The 18,930-nt window shown below is 44.3% G+C and overlaps 1 protein-coding gene across 3 annotated transcripts in view; it reads left to right on the top strand.

Annotated features, from left to right (window-relative positions):
• The window catches only part of WDR59 (WD repeat domain 59), an 82,192-nt gene that overhangs the window by 38,129 nt on the left and 25,133 nt on the right, over window positions 1-18,930 (top strand). For all 3 annotated transcript variants that reach the window (XM_052655806.1, XM_052655809.1, XM_052655808.1), the window contains 9 exons: window positions 1,110-1,187; window positions 3,587-3,743; window positions 7,272-7,351; window positions 8,270-8,402; window positions 8,536-8,660; window positions 10,544-10,708; window positions 13,450-13,545; window positions 13,701-13,857; window positions 14,518-14,587. In XM_052655806.1, coding sequence (XP_052511766.1) covers window positions 1,110-1,187; window positions 3,587-3,743; window positions 7,272-7,351; window positions 8,270-8,402; window positions 8,536-8,660; window positions 10,544-10,708; window positions 13,450-13,545; window positions 13,701-13,857; window positions 14,518-14,587 — 1,061 coding nt within the window. The remainder of the gene's footprint in view (window positions 1-1,109; window positions 1,188-3,586; window positions 3,744-7,271; window positions 7,352-8,269; window positions 8,403-8,535; window positions 8,661-10,543; window positions 10,709-13,449; window positions 13,546-13,700; window positions 13,858-14,517; window positions 14,588-18,930) is intronic.

Raw genomic sequence — 18,930 nt, 5'->3', positions numbered from 1 at the left:
TACTGAATGTGTATAAATAACATAATTATAAAAAAGTGAAGCAATTTAGAAGTGCTTGTAATAATAATCACAATGCATGCCATTTTTTTCCTACATAATCATTTACTTAGTTTATCTGATAGTTTATTAGTTTCTAATTTATATGAATTTTTATTGTTTTTTTTTGTTGTACATTCTAAGGAGTCTACTGGAACAAGATACCATTGAATGAATTTCACTTCACTTTGTAGATTGTAAACAGTAAAACTGTTAAAAAAGGGGGTTGGAGAGGATGGGATTAGAACGGGATGGTAGGAGGTAATTCTTGTTTCCTCTGACAACACTTTTTGCCAAAATTAAGTCCCATATTCAAAATAATATTGTTCAGAAGTCATTCTCACATGGCCACGGGGCAGCTATTCTTGCTCCCTCAACTGATAAGCAGTCAGCGGCCACTACATTTCAGCTCCTGTTAGTGTGGTGCCAGTCACTCAGCCGTGTCCACCTCTTTGCGACCCCGTAGACTGCAGCCTGCCAGGCTCCTCTGTCCATGGGATTCTCCAGGCAAGGAGACTGGAGTGGGTTGCCATTCCCTTCTCCAGGGAATCTTCCCAACCCAGGGATTGAATCTGGGTCTCCTGCATGGCAGGCAGAATCTTTACCGTCTGAGCCACCAGGGAAGCGGATTAGTATTGGGTTGGCCTAAAAGTTTGTTCAGGTTTTTCCATAAGATGTCATAGAAAAACTTTAAAATAAACTTTTTTTTTTTGCCAACCCAATAGTTAGTTAAATTCCTCTAAGTGGTATATAGTGATGCAGGATGAAAAAGTTGCTTTTACCTTCCAACTGGGAAGGGGGTTTAATAGGCACACTGGCAGTGATCTGCCTGGAGGACTGATCCTCATGAAGTCTGTGTTTCACCGGTAATGTTTCTAAGTGTGAAAGGGGCGTTTTCTTTGCATCTCTGTCATAGGAGCATGGTCCTGGGGGCTGACTCAGAGGCACTGCTGAGTCTGTCTAAGAGGACAGAAAGCAAGGAATTCAAAGGCTCTGCTTTTTCAATAGTTGAGGTTTGTTTTTGTTTTTTTAATGGCATTTATTTCACAAATTATCCTGCTTCTTTCTTCCAGTTCTGGGATTACCGCCAGCCTCGGAAATACCTCAACATTCTTCCTTGCCAGGTGCCTGTCTGGAAGGCCAGATACACTGTGAGTGAGCTGCCCTTCCTCTCACTTGGAAATATTATCTCGGTGTTCTGCACGTGAGGGGCCAGCCACATTTTCTCTTATTTTCTTTGTGAGGTGGTTTTCTCCTTCTGACTTGGTTTAGGGGTGGGACAAAGGTGGTAATGACAGCATAAAAGCTGTTATCTGTTTAAAACTTTGCCTTGGAACGTTGGGTGAGACTCTGTACTAGCGTCGATGGACTAGCTGGGCTGGGTGCTGGGCAGAGTAAAGGTGGTCAGTAAGGGTGAAGAGGAGGGTGAGCTGGAGGGCTGAGAGGCTGGAGGTCAGTGAATTGTGCTGGAAGGGACTCTGGCTTTAGATCCAGAAGATCTGGGTTTAGGGCCCAGCAATCCCATTTAATTTTTTTCCAGCTTTATTGAGATATAATTGACATATCACATGATGAAAGTTCAAGTTATGCAACATGTTGACATGTTACATTTGTGTATTGCCAGACAGTTATCACTATAATGCCACTATATATAATCTACTGCAGTATAGCATTTATACTCCTATAAATGCCGTACCATTATAGCATTTATTAACACTTCCATCACTTAGCATAATTACCCCTTCTTTTTTGTGATAAGAACATTTAAGGTCATATTCTCTTGCACCTCTCAAGTATACCATGTGGTATTACTGACCATAATCATCACACTGTACATTAGATCCCCAGAGCTCATTCATCTTACAACCAAAAGCTTGTACCTTTTGACCAGCATCTCCCCATTTCTTCCACTTCCCAGCCCCTGGTAGCCACCATTCTACTCTCCGTCTCTCTGAGTTCTGCTTTTTAGATTCTGCACATAAATAACACCATGGAGTATCTGTCCTCTTTCTGACTCATCTATGCCCTCAGGGTCTACCTGTGCCGTGACAGACGGCAGGATCTCCTTCTTTTTCATGGCTGGGTAATATTCCATTGTGTAGGTTCCGTGTTTTTATCCGTTGACGGACAGTAGGTTGTTTCTCTATCTTGGCTTTTGTGAATAGTGCTGCAATGAGCCGTTTGATATTTGTGTGGCCTTGGACAAGCCGCTTGATGTTTTTTGAGTAGTAACTTCCTCCTGTGTCAAATATGAATAGTTTTTAATATTCCTTGCTCTTTTTTGAAATCGTGGTAAATTCCACTATTCTTTAGTGTCCAGTCCGGTGGTATTACTACCAGTACAGTGTGCTCTCTCTTTGAAAAACAGCCCCGTATGAAAAAGTGTCAACCATAAAATGGTGCAGATATAGTGGGTAGGCTCTTATCAAACTTCCGTCTGTTTTGCCACATTGACTGCTGCTGATCAGAGATGATATATTTCCTTTAGTGTCAACTTGAAAGGGAGCCCAAGGGTGAGTAAAGGTTCCTTTATACATCAGGCTGTTCCCTGGGGCGTCGTGGAGTGCAGAAGGTAATTGGGGTATTAACTGGCCTTCACATCTGGGAGCACTTGGGAAGAAGTCAGACGTTGTTCTTGTGAATTGAAATACTTCTCTGGATTAATACGTTTGCTTTAAAAAATAAACAGAAAAGTTCAGAGTGCTGCCAGGAGAGCAGGCGAAGGTAAATATGCTCTTTTAGGTGGCTGTGGTTTATTCCTTAGAGAACAGAGTCTGCATATCAACCAAATGGGCTTCTTAGCTACTGCACAGATTGGTGTTGATAAGTGGGATGTGTTAGTCCTGAAATGGAAAGGTTTTCCTTTGAAATGGGTTTCCCTGGTGGCTCTGATGGCAAAGAATCCATCTGCAGGGCAAGAGACCAGGGTTCGATTCCTGGGTCAGGAAGATGCCCTGGAGAAGGGAATGGCAACCCACTCCAGTATTCTTGCCTGGAGAATTCCATGGACAGAGGAGCCTGGTGGGCTACAGTCCATGGGGTTGCAAAGAGCTGGACACAACTGCGCCATGGACACTCAATTCTTTTGAAAGGCTGTGGTCTCGGGGGCCATGGGAAGGTGCTGCTTCACATGGACGGAGTGCTTCTGGTACATTTCCACAGGGCAGGGCTGTTTGCTGTCCCAAGTCACCTGCCGTGTGCCTTGTACCCTCATTCCAGGAAAGCACTCAGTAACTCTCGGGGTCTTGTGAGAGGAGCTAGGGTATGAAACAGTATGTTCCAGGGTGCAGCCTCCAGAGCCATTTGCTTATTTTACATTAAAAAACATTCTTCTCCAGTTATTTGGCCTAACTTTACCTTTTACTTGCTGTGGTCCTTTCCTTCAGTAAAGAAAGAAAAGCCAGCGAAAAGTAGACATTAGCTTACGGTATTTGGAAAAATGTTCCCCAGGTCTAATTTGTTAAAGTTAGGCGAGAACTCCAAGCTGGGTAACTCAGGGCTCAGCGGATGCCCCCTGGAATGATGCCTGCTCTTCCCTTTCTCGCCGCAGCCTTTCAGCAACGGGTTGGTGACGGTGATGGTTCCCCAGCTGCGCAGGGAGAACAGCCTGCTCTTGTGGAATGTCTTTGACTTGAACACCCCAGTCCATACCTTCGTGGGCCACGATGACGTGGTGCTGGAGTTCCAGTGGAGGAAACAGAAGGAAGGTGGGTGGGAGACCGCTGGCCAGTTTCCTCCAGCTCCCGTCAGGGTGGGCTGCATGATCGAAGGGGAGGATGTGGAAACAGGGCTGGCTTCGAGCAGGAGTCAGGGTTCCCCTGCCCCTAATTGTAGATGGGTGATAGGGTGTGTGGCTGTGGTTCCACCCCAGGCCCATCTTTTTCTCTTGCGTTCTGTGCAGTCTCTCTCCTGCCTGGAAGGGGCTTCTAAGAGGTTGGTAGCTTTGCTGTTGGGTCACTTCCAGAGCTGAAAAACTCCAGGGTCACGACACTCTGAAAACCCTGGCTCTTGCACCTTCCCGCTGTGTTGATGAGGGTGATGCAAAGTCATCATCAGTACCACCCACCACATATTCCCAGTTCTCTTCACAAACACAGAGGGCTGTTTCACCTCCCATCCCCTTGAAGACAGGTTTGGCCATGTAACCCACTTGGCTCCTGAGACATGGACAGAAGTGATGCAATCTCTTCTGGGCAGAAGCAGTAACGGCCAGTGAGCAGTTACTCTCGTCTGCCTCTGCCGAGGCACTTGGTGAGTTTAGCTGCAGCCTCCCTTGCCTTGAGATCTTACTGCCACGCTCTCTAAATGTTCTCCAGACCACAAGTAAATTTCGTGGCCTTTCTGTATCACAGAAGGAAAGCCCCAGGCAGTGGAGTGGTGTGACTTGTCCAGAGTCCAGGAGAGGTCTTTAGTGGGCCTGGGATTAGACCAGACATCTTATCCCAAGTTTGTGACCCTCACAAGCCTCTTCCAGGATTGTTTTTGAAAGGACGCTTTTGATGATCCTCTTGATTTTCCCATCTTCATTTCTATAATCTCTCCTGCTTCTAGAAACGTGAGGCTGCTTGGTCTCTCTCCCATCCATTTCCATGCTTGACTTCAGCTTTCAACACATTCTCTTGCACTTTGCCATAGAAAAGAGACGACAGAGTTTCCCCATGATTTGACAGGGAGAGGTTGGCCTATAGTTTTGGATTGCAGTCAAAAGTATTTTAACAGCCCATTTTCAGTTGTCTATGTCATCTGTGAGCTGGCAGGGTGAATTGTATAAATTAGGGCTGTTCTAGCCAGTAGTGAAATTTTGAGTACAAGTTATAGGTGTTTTTTTTTTTCTAAACTCCCTATATTGTGAGATACATCATGTACAAAATTACATAAAATATGTACAGTTTATAAAGTGAAAATCTGAGTACCACCAAGGTCAAGAAAGAGAACATTGCTAGAAATCAGAAGCTTCCTGATCACAATTCTTTCCCTTCCCTAGAGGTAAACACTGTCCTAACATTTACGATATGACTTCTGTTATCTTGTTTATAGTTTTACTACCCATTCCTGCATCCCTAAAAATAGTTTAGGTTTATTTGCTTTTGAACCTTTTATAAATATAATCATCCTTCATGCATTCTTATATTTTCTTTCTTTCTCAACCTAATGATGTTCCATTTTGTTTTTGCTGCCATGTCCTCTTAGTCATTTTTTATTGGCCCACCTCAGACTTTGATGTTGGTTTTCACTGTGGTGAAGGACCTCTCAGAGGTAGGAAGAGAATCAGGATGTTGTGGTCCACGGAAAAGGATGCTTCGTGAAGGAAGCGGAGGTCATTGGTTTCAGGTTTTGCTGAAGGATCTCCATGCAGAATAAGAGAAGCACTTAATTGTGTAAGTAGGTATAGATAGGAAGCCATATAATCATTAAGAGAACAGTTCCAAAAGCACATTGAGGAGGGAAGCCTGATTATAAGACAGCAGAAACAGAGGCAGCAGGAACTGGTTTTGTGAATGAGGTTGCCTTCAGAGGCAAGGGCAGAGGCTGCATCCCTCTTGATTTGAAGGCAAGGAGAAGATGAAAAAAGGGAGTATATAGGAAAGCAAAGGTCTTTTGAAAATGGGAGGGAATAGGGCCAAAGGCCCAAGTAGAGGAATTGGGTTTAGAACGGAATTAGGCATAACTTTTCTTCAATATCAGAGACATGAAAAGAGGCTGGAGGGGACGTCCCTGGTGCTCCAGAACATAGAAGACTGTGCTTCCAAAGCAGGCGGTGCGAGTTCAATCCCTGGTCAGGGAACTAAGATCCCAGGTGCCCTGTGGCTTGCCCCCCAAAAGAGAAAAGAGGCTGGCTGTAGAGTCAGAAAATTGTTGCTATGGACATGGGCTGGATGGTGGGACTTATGACAGGCAGTAGCTCAGAATACTTGCTGTCTTGCTTGTTGTGCACAGGAATGTATTAAAACATTGAGTGAAGGCTTGGCTGAAGGCAGTGACAAAGAGAAGGAACGTTTTTTGGTAAACTTTTATTTTTGTATTGAAGTATACCTGACTAAGTGTGACAGTTTCAGGTGGACAGCAAAGGGACCCAACCATACATATACAAGTATCTATTCTCCATTAAACCCCTCTCCCATCCAGGCTGGACTTGAGCAGAATTCCCTGTGGTATACAGCAGGTCCTTGTTGGTCATTCGTCTTAAATATAGCAGTGTGTACATGTCCATCCCAAACTCCCTAACCATCCCTTCCCCTGATCCCAGAGAAGGAACTTTTGGCCCTTACTGTTCTCTGTTGCCTGTTTCCCCATGCATAAAATGAGGGAGTCAGATGAAATTATTTCCAGGTTGTTTACTCTCTGAAGATAACCATAAAGAAGATTCTGGATACTACAGAATCACCCTGAAATGTCCTGATCTTCCATAAAGCTCTTTTAGAAACCACCTTGAACCTTGTTAGAGTAATTTCCCTTTGACTAGCCCTGTTGTGTGGAAATACAAATTCAGTTAAGACTAATAAAGATCGATTATTCCTTCTATTACGAGATGTGTAAAATCTTCCCAACCCAGGGATCGAACCCCCGTCCCTTGTATCTGCTGGATTGGCAGGGGGATTCTTTACCACTTGCGCCACCAGGGAAGCCATTCCCATCTAGTCTAAAGAAAGAAATGTTTTAACAAATACAAGAGATTTGGTAAATAACAATTTACCAAAAAATTCTTTTAAACAGTAAGATGTCATGATGCATTTAAAGCAGTATGTTTTACAGACAGCCTATTCGTTCCCAGCTCCTCTGGAACAGAAAAGATAGAACATTTGTGGAGGTGAAAGTTCAGTGAGACCTTAAATTCTAGCATCACTCTTCGCCTGCTAATTTGCCGGCTTTTATTTCACTTTGTTTAAGGTTCTGCTCAAATGTGACTTCCTATGAGAAGTCCTGTCTAAAAATGGTTCCCCTGTCAGTCTCTATCCAGTTATCCCACAGTGTTTTTTAACAACTCTCTCACCACCGGGCATGCTGTTGTGTGTTTGTCTGTTTCCACCATTTGAATGTGAGATCTGTAAAGACAGATTCTTGATTCATATTGTAGTCCTAGTACTTAGAACAGTGCCTGGCATATAGGAGGTGTTCCATAAATATTTGTTAAATGGACGAATGAATGAATGAATGAATCTCCCTCTATCTCAACCTGGAACAAATTTGATGTTGAATCCAGGAAAACATCAGGATTCTTATCTGGTGATTTCCAGGGTCCAAGGACTACCAACTGGTTACGTGGTCACGGGATCAGACCTTGAGAATGTGGCGGGTGGATTCCCAGATGCAAAGGGTATGTATTCAGTGTTGTTGTGGAAGAATGTTAACGGGATATGCCAGAAACTTAAAAGATTTGGTAGTTGCAGAAGTTAGAGGATATGTGATAGATGTTTAATACGTACTGGCTGGTTGGCCAAGTGGCTTGGGTTTACTATACTGAGGCTTTGAGGTCTTCAGGAGCCAGTGTCAGTGTCAGAACTTCAAGGATGCAAAACCTGTGAATGTCTTTTTTCCCTCTTGCCCTGGCCTAAGATAGTGTGGGTTAGAGTACTGAGAAGGTGGCCTGGGGGTTTCCTTTCTTTCTTTCACCAATGGGCTAGGGAATCTACCCTGGCACAGGGCAGAGTCCTGCACGTTCGTCAGCAACACCTGTTGTGTGAAGCCCTTTCCAGTCTGTGCCCCATAAACTGTATCTGTGCCTACGTGAAGCACCGTGGTCCCAGGTGCAAATTGCTTTCCTGGCCCTCACTTTGCCCTGCCCCGTTACGGGGTTCTGTCTTCTCCTCCAGTGGCAAAGTTCCTTGAAGGTGGGAATGATGTCTCACTTATATTCCATCCCACACAGCGCTCTGTGCACAGTGGATAGAAAATGCCGAGACAGATTTGCTAAACTGCTTAGGACCAAGTCACTCTTGAGCATTTTGGTGAAATATCATCATCTTACTGCTGTTTAAATTTTTTTCCTCCAGAAAGTACCATATGCTCCAAATGCTTTTAAGTTATATTTTTGCTCTTGGCTGGCTTAATAACTCCATCAAAGCTTGAAGTTTAAAAGGTTTTCTGAGATTTTCAAAAACTATGAACCTGATAAAACATTTTCTGGGGTAGAATAATAGTCTGTTTTCCTGTGTGTTTAACCAGGGAGAGTAGGGTATGGGCAAAACCCATTTTGATTGTATTGGTTTGGGGCTAACATTTCTCTCCTTTGCAGCTTTGTGCAAATGACATCTTAGATGGTGTTGATGAGTTTATTGAGAGCATTGCCCTTCTCCCGGAACCTGAGAAGATCCTTCACACCCAGGACACAGATCACCAGCACAACTCCAGCCATGGGGAGGAAGAAGGTAATTGGTCACCCCGATGTTCTAGTTATGGTGCCCCTCTCTGCATCTCTGAGTTGTGGTAGATACCCCAGAACTGCTCTCTGAATGCATTTCAGAAATGTTTTCCAATAAGTGACCCTGTCTCTCCCGCTAGTCTTAAAGGAAGACCCCCCAAGCAGTCTCTTGGAGGAGAAGAAATCAGAGCAGCCGGGCCTGCCTCAGACTCTGCAGCAGGAGTTCTCTCTGATCAACGTGCAGATTCGCAATGTGAACGTGGAGGTGCTCAGGTTTTCTGTCTCTCGTGCTTGCGGTTGGTGGCCGAGGGGACTGTTTCAGCCATGATTTGGGCTAGCAAATGGCTTTTCTGCTTTAACAGGGAAGTCTGTGTCCTTGCTTTCTTGTTTCGGTTTTGTAAAGAAATAATTAACTGTTAACTAACAACTGTTAGTTGTTCAGTTGTGTCCGACTCTTAGCAACCCCATGGAATTTTCCAGGCAAGAATACTGGAGTGGGTTGCCATTTCCTAGTCCAGGGGATCTTCCCAACCCAGAGATCGAACCCTCGTTTCTTGCGTCTGCTTCATTGGCAGGTGGAGTCTTTACCACTTGCGCCACCAGGGAAGCCATTCCCATCTATTTTAAAGAAAGAAATGTTTTAACAAATACAAGTTTTTTTCCCCTTTATGCTATTGTGCTCTCATAAGATGAACTAAGGGATAAACGGATGCTCGTATGTCTTAAAATCTCCTTAGATGCTCCAACACTTATTTGACCCTATGTGAAGGTGCTCAGATCTGGGAAGGTTTAGTGTTTTGGCGGAGGCTGCTGGTGAAGTTAATGGCAGGGCTGAGTTTGAAAGCCAACCTCCTTATTCTCCAAGGTTCTTTGTGCTTGCCTTAGCAGTTGGTTATTTCCTTGGTGGTTTAGATTCAAAGTAAGAAGGTGACCCAGCCTCTTTGTTCATTTAATTTGGAGACGCTTATTTACATTTTTCCTTTAGGGTGGGTATTGAAACACTTGGCTTCAGAGAACTGAGTCGAAGGAGTTTTAAACTTGATGAGTTTTGCTTTTGCCCAGATTCCATTAACAGTAGGGCTGGGTCTGCGCACTTAGTTGTCTCCTTTGGCCTTTAAAGCAGCTCTGAATTAAGTGGTCTTATCCCCACTTTACAGACGAGGAAATAGAGACACTAAGAAATGGAGTAACTTGTCCGAGCTGAGCAGGTGTTTGAATCCCAGTCTCCAGGCTCCCCGCACGTGTGGCTCTTTTCACTGTCCCCCCAGCTGCCGTCTCTAGTTGGCACTACAAGAAATTGAAAGGGATAATGGCCTCTCTGGTGGACTGGTTATCTCTGTCAACTCAGTTGTGTTCCCTCTGTCCCAGCTGAGAACAGCTGGGCTGCCCAGTGATCTAGCCCAAGAAGGAGAGTTTGGTTCCTTTCCCAGGACTGCTTTTTAAAAATTACCGGAAGGGACTTCTCTGGTGGTCCAGTGGTTAAGACTCCGTGCATCTGCCGTGGTGGGCAGAGGTTCAATCCCTGATTGGGGGACTAAGATCCCACATGCTGCGAGGCACAGCCATAAAAGAATATAAAATAAAACAGAATAAAATCACATACCACACAACTCACCCTTTTAAAGTGTATAATTTAATGGTTTTTAGTACATTTACAAACCCATGATTTACAAATCATCACCACTGCTACTTTCAGAGTGTTTTTCATCATCGCCAAAGAAATCCTACATCCCTTCGCAGCATCTTCCTGTTTCCTTTCTCCCCAGCGCCTGGCTGATAGACACTTAACTTTTTTCAGTCTCTATGGATTTTCCCAGGAGTGCTTTTAACTTGAGTGAGGTTTTTAACATCTTCCTGCTTGTTTTCCCATCTCCAAATAAATATAACAAGTTTCAGCCTATCTCACAGCTTCGAGATGAAGCTTTTCTAAGTCAGAACACTTTGAGCTTATTAAACCAGTGCTATAATTAAAAACCCATTTTGAAAAAAGAGTTGTCCACACCTTCGCTATTATTTGTCTTGGGAGACTCTCTCCCTTGACTCTGTTACCAGCAACCTAGAGCATTCTGTTACCTTATTTAAACCTGTTTGCCTCTGAAGACCCTTTGCAGTTCGTTCCTAAAGCAGCTCTTGATTGGTCCCCCGCAGATGGACGCAGCAGACAGGAGCTGCACAGTGTCGGTGCACTGCAGCAGTCACCGCGTCAAGATGCTGGTGAAGTTCCCTGCGCAGTACCCAAACCACGCCGCCCCCTCCTTCCAGTTCATCAACCCCACCACCATCACGTCCACCATGAAAGCGAAGCTGCTCAAGGTGGGCCTCTGTGCGTGCAAGTCCTCTCTGACGTCCTCAGGGTCTGAGTTGAGTAGTAAAGTTGAATGAAAACACCTTTGTTAAGATTTGGACGTCATCTGTCCTTCCTCACTTGAGTTTTAACAGTTGTATTCTTTTTGTGTAGAGAATCCCGAGTGTTGTTTCTTAATCTCTTTGGGTCAGGGACCTGCCCCCCTTTGAAAGTCTAATGGAAATCATAGACCCTTTTGCAGAAAAACTGGCACAGATGTTGCATGTAACTTCAGAAATAGTGCATGTAAATAACAGGCAGTTCTGTAATTGCATATAACCTGCTCACAGATCTCATTAAAGCTATGAGATCCCAGCTTAATACAGTACAACTTCATTTATTTGGAAACTATAGGCAAAATATATTCTGAAGCTACAAGATAATTTCTAATCAGAAAAAAAAAAGTATTTAAGGTCATTAAAAATATCTGTTCCATAAGAAGAGATGTTGTCACTTAGAGTGAGGCTGGCTTGCTGGACAAGTTGGGACAAGTTAGGTGGGGTGTATGATATGACTGTGGTGCCTGAATGAAGGGGAATAGCTTTGTTGCAGTAGGGGCACCCCTTCCAGGGCCTGAAACTGGGCTCTTGTCTAACACTTGGAAATGAATTGTCTGAGGAGACACGTGCTGACAAAAGCAAGAGATTTTATTGGGAAGGGCGCCTGGGAGGAGAGCAGGAGGGTAAGGGAACCCAGGAGAACTGCTCTGCTACATGACTTGCAGTCTTGGTTTTACGGTGATGGGTTTCTGGATTGTCTTTAGCCAGCCATTCTGGCTCAGAGTCCTTCCTGGTGGTGCCTGCCTTGTTCAGCCAAGATGGATGCAGCGAGAAGGATTCTGGGAGGTGGTCGGACACCTGGTGTCTCCTTTTGACCTTTCCTGCACTCTTCCGGTTGCCGGTGGCTTATTAGTTCTGTGTTCCTTATCAGGGCCTCCTGTCATAAAACAACTCATGCAAGTGGTTACTACGGTGCCTGGCCAGGGTGGGCTTCCCCTAACAGCCTGGCGTTTCATCTTGACCTGGATAGGTTCGGAAACTTGATCTGTCAGTTCACACAGAGCTGATCAGGTGGAATCCTCGTAAAAATGGCCCTCAAGCTAGGATGATATGCCTTCTTCCATCTGAGCGGCATCATATGTGAAATCAGTGAGAATGTCCTAAGGGCACCAGCTTGACCTGATTGCTGTTCATTTTTGCCTAGTTTGTATTATACTCACTTGATTGTTCCATCTTCTTGGGGTATGATAGGTAACCAGGAAACTTTAAGCTTCGTAAGAGTCTCTGAAATGCTAATTACTCAGGTTTTGTGGTATTTGACATCTTGTCCTGGTAATCTGAACATTTTGTTGCCTCATTTGAACACATAAAATAAGAGATTTTTCTATTGGTATAAAAACGATAGGATAAGGAAGTGCTTTAAAGGTCTAGTTCAGTGGTATCCAATAGAAATGAAATGTAGACTGCATGGAATTTTCAATTTTCTAGTAGCCATCCTAAAAAAAAGTAATAGGTAGATTAATTTCAGTAATATTTTTATTTAATCTAGTATATCCAAAGTGTTATCATATCAACATGTAAGCAATATAAACATTATTGAGATAGCTTTCTCTTTTTTTCCCTTTCTTATCCTAAGCCTGCAGCTTTTGGTGTAAGTTTTGTGTTCACGATACATCTTGGTCCAGACTGGCCGAGCTGTGCTTAGTAGCCCCATGTGGGTAATGACTTCTGTGTTAGACAGCCCAGGTCCAATTTGCATGCCTGTCTTCAGTATGTGTATGTCAGTTTATACCCATAGCTGCTGCTGCTAAGTCGCTTTAGTCGTGTCCAATTCGGTGCGACCCCATAGACGGCAGCCCACCAGGCTCCCCCGTCCCTGGGATTCTCCAGGCAAGAACACTGGAGTGGGTTGCCATTGCCTTCTCCAGTGCATGAAAGTGAAAAGTGAAAGCAAAGTCACTCAGTCGTGTCTGACTCTTCGAGACCCCATGGACTGCAGCCTACCAGGCTCCTCTGTCCATGGGATTTTCCAGGCAAGAGTATTGGAGTGGGTCGCCATTGCCTTCTCTGATACCTATAGCATGTACTTTAAAATGTCAGATTTTATATTTTTAAAGGATCAAAAAAAAGGTACTTTCCAGTTTTCACTAAAGTGACATCTGGGAATTCGCTGGCAATCAAATGGTTAGGACTCCATGCTCTCACTGCCAAGGGCCTGGGTTCAGTCACTGGTTGGGGAACTGAATCCCACAGCTGCAAGTGCAGCCGAAATGAAACAAAGAAGATGGACTCTATTCCCTCTGTCGTGTATGTATCACTTTGAGCCATTTTCAGTTCAGACTGGAGGATGTTGCTTCCAAGTGGTACTGAGATTTCTCATGGAGGAGGGTGGGGCTGGGGGAGAACCAAGGAGTAGAATTCACTGTTAAGGAAGAATGGTCATTCTAATACAAGAAATGTGCCATCTCAAAGCCAGCGTGTGTGCGTGCCCTGGCAAAGGAAAGGGCTTCTGGAAGAGCATTCACAAAGGAGTCTTCTCTGAGCCTCTGAGCCTCTTGGACAGGTGGAAAGCAGCATGTTGTGTTGGCAGCCTCAGACACAGCCACACTCTGGTCACCGAGCATCGTCACTGCTTCCAGCGCTTCTCACAATAAAAGCAAATCAGGAGGAAGTTTGTTGCTCTTCTTGACTGTGTTTTGTGCCTTTTCTAGATCCTGAAAGACACTTCCCTGCAAAAAGTGAAACGCAACCAGAGCTGTTTGGAGCCCTGCCTGCGCCAGCTCGTCTCCTGCCTGGAGTCTTTTGTGGTGGGATCCTTGTTACCTATCTCTGCCTGGGGCTTTTGTTTCCTTTCTCCTTCCTAAAGTCCTGGGCTCCCTGATCATGTAATAATGCATCCTATTTTGTAATTCATCTTGAAGACCGATTATGGGTTTCAGTCTCTTTGACTTTAAAATTTCAGAACCAAGAAGACAGTGCTTCCAGCAACCCCTTCGCACTCCCGAACTCCGTCACGCCGCCCCTACCAACATTCGCCCGGGTGACCACCGCCTACGGGTCCTACCAGGATGCCAATATTCCCTTTCCCAGAACATCGGGGGCCAGGTTCTGTGGGGCAGGTAGGTCTTTTTTGGTTCTCTGATTCTAGATTTGAGACAAAGAATGTCTCTATAAAAATTTCCATCAGAAAATTTTTCTTAATTTCCTGAGAACTCAAAAGATTTCCATCATAGTGTTATCTGAGCTGGATTGGCATTTACAGACATATTCTAAGAATGTTTAGCAGAATTATGGTCTTAACTTTTTTCATTCTGATGAGTGTGAATTTGAGTCTTGACTCAGAATATTGAGAATGTACGTAGGAAATATAAAACACCTGTGAAAACTTTCCCAAACCACATACATCCTTGTCTCTCCTGGATCCTAGAGATTCTTTTAGGGGGCACTGCACTGGGGTTTCGTTGCAGCACACTGGTGCTCTGGCTGTGGTGCTTGGGCTTAGTTGCCCCAAGGCCTGTGGGATCTTAGTTCCCCAACCACCCACATCCCCTGCATTGGAAGGCAGATTCTAACCCCTGGACCACTAGGAAAGTCCCGATCCTGGAGATTCTGATCTTTGTCTTAAGTATGGCTGCAGTCATGAGCCCCTGCAACTTAAAATACTATGTCTTATCCTTCAAGTATGTTGAAGTAGAAAAAAGATTAACCAGTACCGTCTTAAGATTTCCCACTATCAGCTCAGTGACCTTGATGTGCATGTGTGATGTCTCCTTTGACAGGGTATCTGGTGTATTTCACAAGGCCCATGACGATGCACCGAGCAGTCTCTCCTACTGAGCCTACTCCGAGGTGAGTGGGAGATGCAGGCATAAGCTACATTCATGGGCCAGAAGTGAGCAGACATGTGGGAATTTGCTTTTGGACAGTTTGTGTTAGTTATGAGCAAGTGTTCATTATAAAATTTATTCCCAAAAGATTAAGGTTCATTAAACTGCACCTAAGCTGAGATTTCTACTATTAAGTTACTACTGGGAGGAATTGCTTGATAAAAGTGTGTTTGTCAAAACAAGGCAAGTGCCGTTTTAATGTGCTGTCCCCGTATTGCTAACGTATTATCTGAACGTTAAATAAAACTAGAAAAATAGCAAAAGAGATTATTTATAGTCCCATAACACTAATAGGGTAAAGTGTACCGTCTGGTGGCTCAGATGGTAAAGAATCTGCCTGCAGTGCAGGAGATCCGGGTCAGTCCCTGGGTTGGGAAGATCCCCTGAAGAAGGGAGTGAATGGTTACTCACTCCAGTATTCTTGCCTGGAGAATTCTGTGGACAGAGAAGCCTGGTGGATATAGTCCATTGGGTCGCAAAGAATTGTACATGACTGAGCAACTAACACTCACATTTTTCTTTTAACACCAATTGATCATTCTTAACATTACCACACATGTGTAGTGGATGTGCAGCCAGCCATCCCTAAAATCAATCTGTAACCTTGTAATTATACCAGAAAGAAACTTTGAATTCCTTAGGGGGTCACCCTAGTTCCCAAGTCCCCCATTCCTTTAGCCCTGGGCAAACACTTATCTACTTTCTCTCTATAAATTTGCCTAATTCTGGACAGTTCATGTATATGGCATTATATGTGTGTTCCTTTTTTACTGACTCTTTTCACTTAGTATATTTTTAAGGATCATACATGTTATAGCCTGTATCAGTTATTTCTTTTTATTGCCGAATAATATTCCATCCCATGTGTATATACCATATTTTTTTATTCATTCAGACCAGTCAGCAGACATTGGCATTGTTTCCACTGTTTGACCATTACAAATAATGCTGCTATGAACATTCTGTACAGATATTTGTGTGGATATGTATTTTTTCATTTTTCTTACATATATACTTCAGAGCTGAATGACTGTATCATATTGTAAATTTTTTTCTTAATTAATACACTTTATCTTTTAGAGCAGTTTTAGGTTCATAGCAAAGTTGAATGTAGAGAACACATACCCCTGACCCCACATATTTACAACCACCCCCATACTAGTGGTTTTTTAACTTAAATATTATGCCTAAGTCTTTTGGTTCTGCAGTCTGATGGCCAGAATAACTTGGAAACACTCTTGCTACAAACACCTGGTTATATTGTATATGATATAATTAGCAAACTTAATAATGAATAGCTAAGCTAACAAGAAAGAAAGTTCATGAGCAGATGCTACTGCTGTCTTGGGAGTTTGCCTGTCTCTGCAGTAACGGGCAGATGAGAAACTGGCCCCACAAGAACTGGGAGTTAAATGCCAGAGAAGCCCCTTCATGACACCAGGTTCGTTATGCCAAAGGTTGGACTAGAAAACAATCACCTACTCTTAAAGGGAAACCACAAATATCTGTATCTGAACTTTGGGTCAGCAGGAAAATGTTCCGATTAGAATGTTTTTTCCTACTGACAGTTTTTTGCTGAGGTATAATTTAGGGTACACAAATGTGAAGTCTGTGCCTTGATGACCAGCATCTAGGTCAATATACAGCATTGCGCTCACCTCTCCCCAAAAGTTCCCTAGTCCGTTTACCTGGAGGAAGCGACTCTTCTGCTTCCATCAGTGAAGTTTAGTTTTGCCTGTGCGTGAACTTCATCTATATAGAATCATGCAGCATATAATATTTTATGTCTGGCTTCTTTTGCTCAATTTAATGTTTTTAAAATTGATTTCCACATTATTGTGTGTATCAGTAGTCCCATTGTATGACAGTAATGTAATTTATTTATACTTCTGTTGATGGACATTTGGGTTATTTCCAGTTTTTATTTTTATTGTATGTAGACCTACACATACAGGTCTTGTAATGTCCATGTGTAATAATTTCTCTATCCAAGAAGTAGATCTCTAGGTCGTAGGATACGTGCCTGTTTAATTGCCGAAAAGTCTGTTCCCAGTGTTGTGCCATTTTATACTCTTCAAGCAGTGTTTCAGGATTCTGGCTGTTCACATCCTCTCCCAAACTTGGTGTTTTCAGCCTTTTCAACTTTAGCCATTGTGGTGGTGTGCAGTAGTATCTCATTGTACCTTTAACTTGTGTTTCCATGATAATGACTAATTGCAGTAGAGTGGCAGCCTTAATATGCTGCCTTGGTGCAAGCTGTAACCCCCTCCTAGGTTACCTTGTGAAGGTTCCTGTGGGCCCTGAGCAGTCGTCCTGCTCAGTCGTCAGTTGGTACCTTATTGGGCCTCTCCCCCAAGCGACCAACTGTCCGTGAGTGACCGTTGGTGGTCCTGCTCAGCCATTGGTTGGTGCGCAGTGGGCCCCTCCCCCAGGTGACCAACTGTCAGTGAGTGACTGTTGGTGGTCCTGCTCAGCCATTGGTTGGTGTGCAGTGGGCCCCTCCCCCAAGTGACCAATTGTCAGTGAGTGACCATTGGTGGTCCTGCTCAGCCATTGGTTGGCATTGCAGTGGGCCCCTCCCCCAAGCGACCAACTGTCAGTGAGTGACCGTTGGTGGTCCTGCTCAGCCATTGGTTGGCATTGCAGTGGGCCCCTCCCCCAAGTGACCAACTGTTAGTGAGCGACTATCAGTTGGTTCATTCAGCCTACAGTCAGCGGAGTGGTGGTCATCAGGCTGAGTGACGTAAGAGGCAGATCCCAGTCTTCTCCCCAGAGCCCTTCAGCTCACCCACTGGCCTCCGGCCCAGGCCTTGAGGTGGCAGTGAACCTCTCCGCCATTCCTGCCTCTGGGACCTAATGTCAGCCACAGTCCGCGTAACCTGGTCCCCACCATTTGGGCGGCCTGAGGAGCCTGAGGGCCCGTTGGGTCCTGGGCACCAGACTCCCTCAGCAATGACAGCTGGGAACCTGGCCCTGAGGGAGCCACCAACTGAATATACCTCCTCTTAGCCAGGACCTGGACCTCAGAGAGTGAAAGTTTTGCCGAGAGACTGTGATCTTTCTTGTCAGAGCAGAGAATAATGTTTGTCTAGGAGAAGGCATGGCACCCCACTCCAGTACTCTTGCCTGGAAAATCCCGTAGACCGAGGAGCCTGGTGGGCTGCAGTCCATGAGGTCCCTAAGAGTCAGACACCACTGAGCAACTTCACTTCCACTTTTCACTTTCATGCATTGGAGAAGGAAATGGCAACCCACTCCAGTGTTCTTGCCTGGAGAATCCCAGGGACGGGGGAGCCTGGTGGGCTGCCGTCTATGGGGTTGCACAGAATCGGACACGACTAAAGCGACTTAGCAGCAGCAGCAGCAGTTGAGATTTACAGGAATGTTGTTACCTGACCTCAAGAACACAGGATCTAACACCAAGAAGTTTGCCCCAACTGACCCCTCCCCTCCCTCACTTTTCCTGTAAAAGGGTTTTGCTGAGAACTCTCGGGGAGTTTGGGGCTTTTAAGGGACCAGCCATCCATCTCCTTGCAGGACCCTCAGCAAATCTTTGTCTGTTCCAGACTCCGACATTTTGATATTGCTTGACCTCCCTGTGCATCGGGCACATGGACTTGCATTTCACTAACATAATGGTTCGTTGTTGTTGTTTAGTTGCCAAGTTGTGTCTGATGCTTTACGACGCTATGGACTGTAGCCCACCAGGCTCCTCTGTCCATGGGATTTTCTAGGCAAGAATACTAGAGTGGGTTGCCATTTCCTTCTCCAGGGGATCTTCCCAACCCAGGAATCAAACCCATATCTCCTGCATTGGAGGCAGATTCTTCACCACCGAACCACCTGGGAAGCCAAGATAGTGATAGTGGACAACTTGCGTGTGCGAGTTGACCACTTGGTTATCTTCTTCTGTGATGTGCCTGTTCTAGTATTTTGTCTAGTTATTTTAGATTATGTTTCTTATCATCTGTTTGTGGTAGTTCTTTATCCATTCTGATTGCAAATCCTTTGCTGGGTGTATATATATATATATATATATATATATATTGATTTTTCTCCTAATCTGTGACTTATCTTTCTCCCTCTTTAATGATTTTCATGTATTAGCAGCATTTAATTTTACTGCAGTTGTTTATCACTGTTTAAGTGTTAGGGTTGGTGCTTCTATGTCTTGTCTAAAAAAAAATGTCTGCCTACCCCAAGGTCATAGAAATATTGTGTGTTCCCTCTTAAAAATTTATAGATTTAAATTCCTTATTTAAGGTCTGTAGTTAATCTCGAATTAATTTTTGTGTATGATGTGAG

Source organism: Budorcas taxicolor, chromosome 18, assembly GCF_023091745.1.
Source record: "Budorcas taxicolor isolate Tak-1 chromosome 18, Takin1.1, whole genome shotgun sequence".
NCBI lineage: Eukaryota > Metazoa > Chordata > Mammalia > Artiodactyla > Bovidae > Budorcas > Budorcas taxicolor.
The sequence above is the reverse complement of the archived record's forward strand: the minus strand, read 5'-3'. Positions and strand labels throughout refer to the sequence as shown.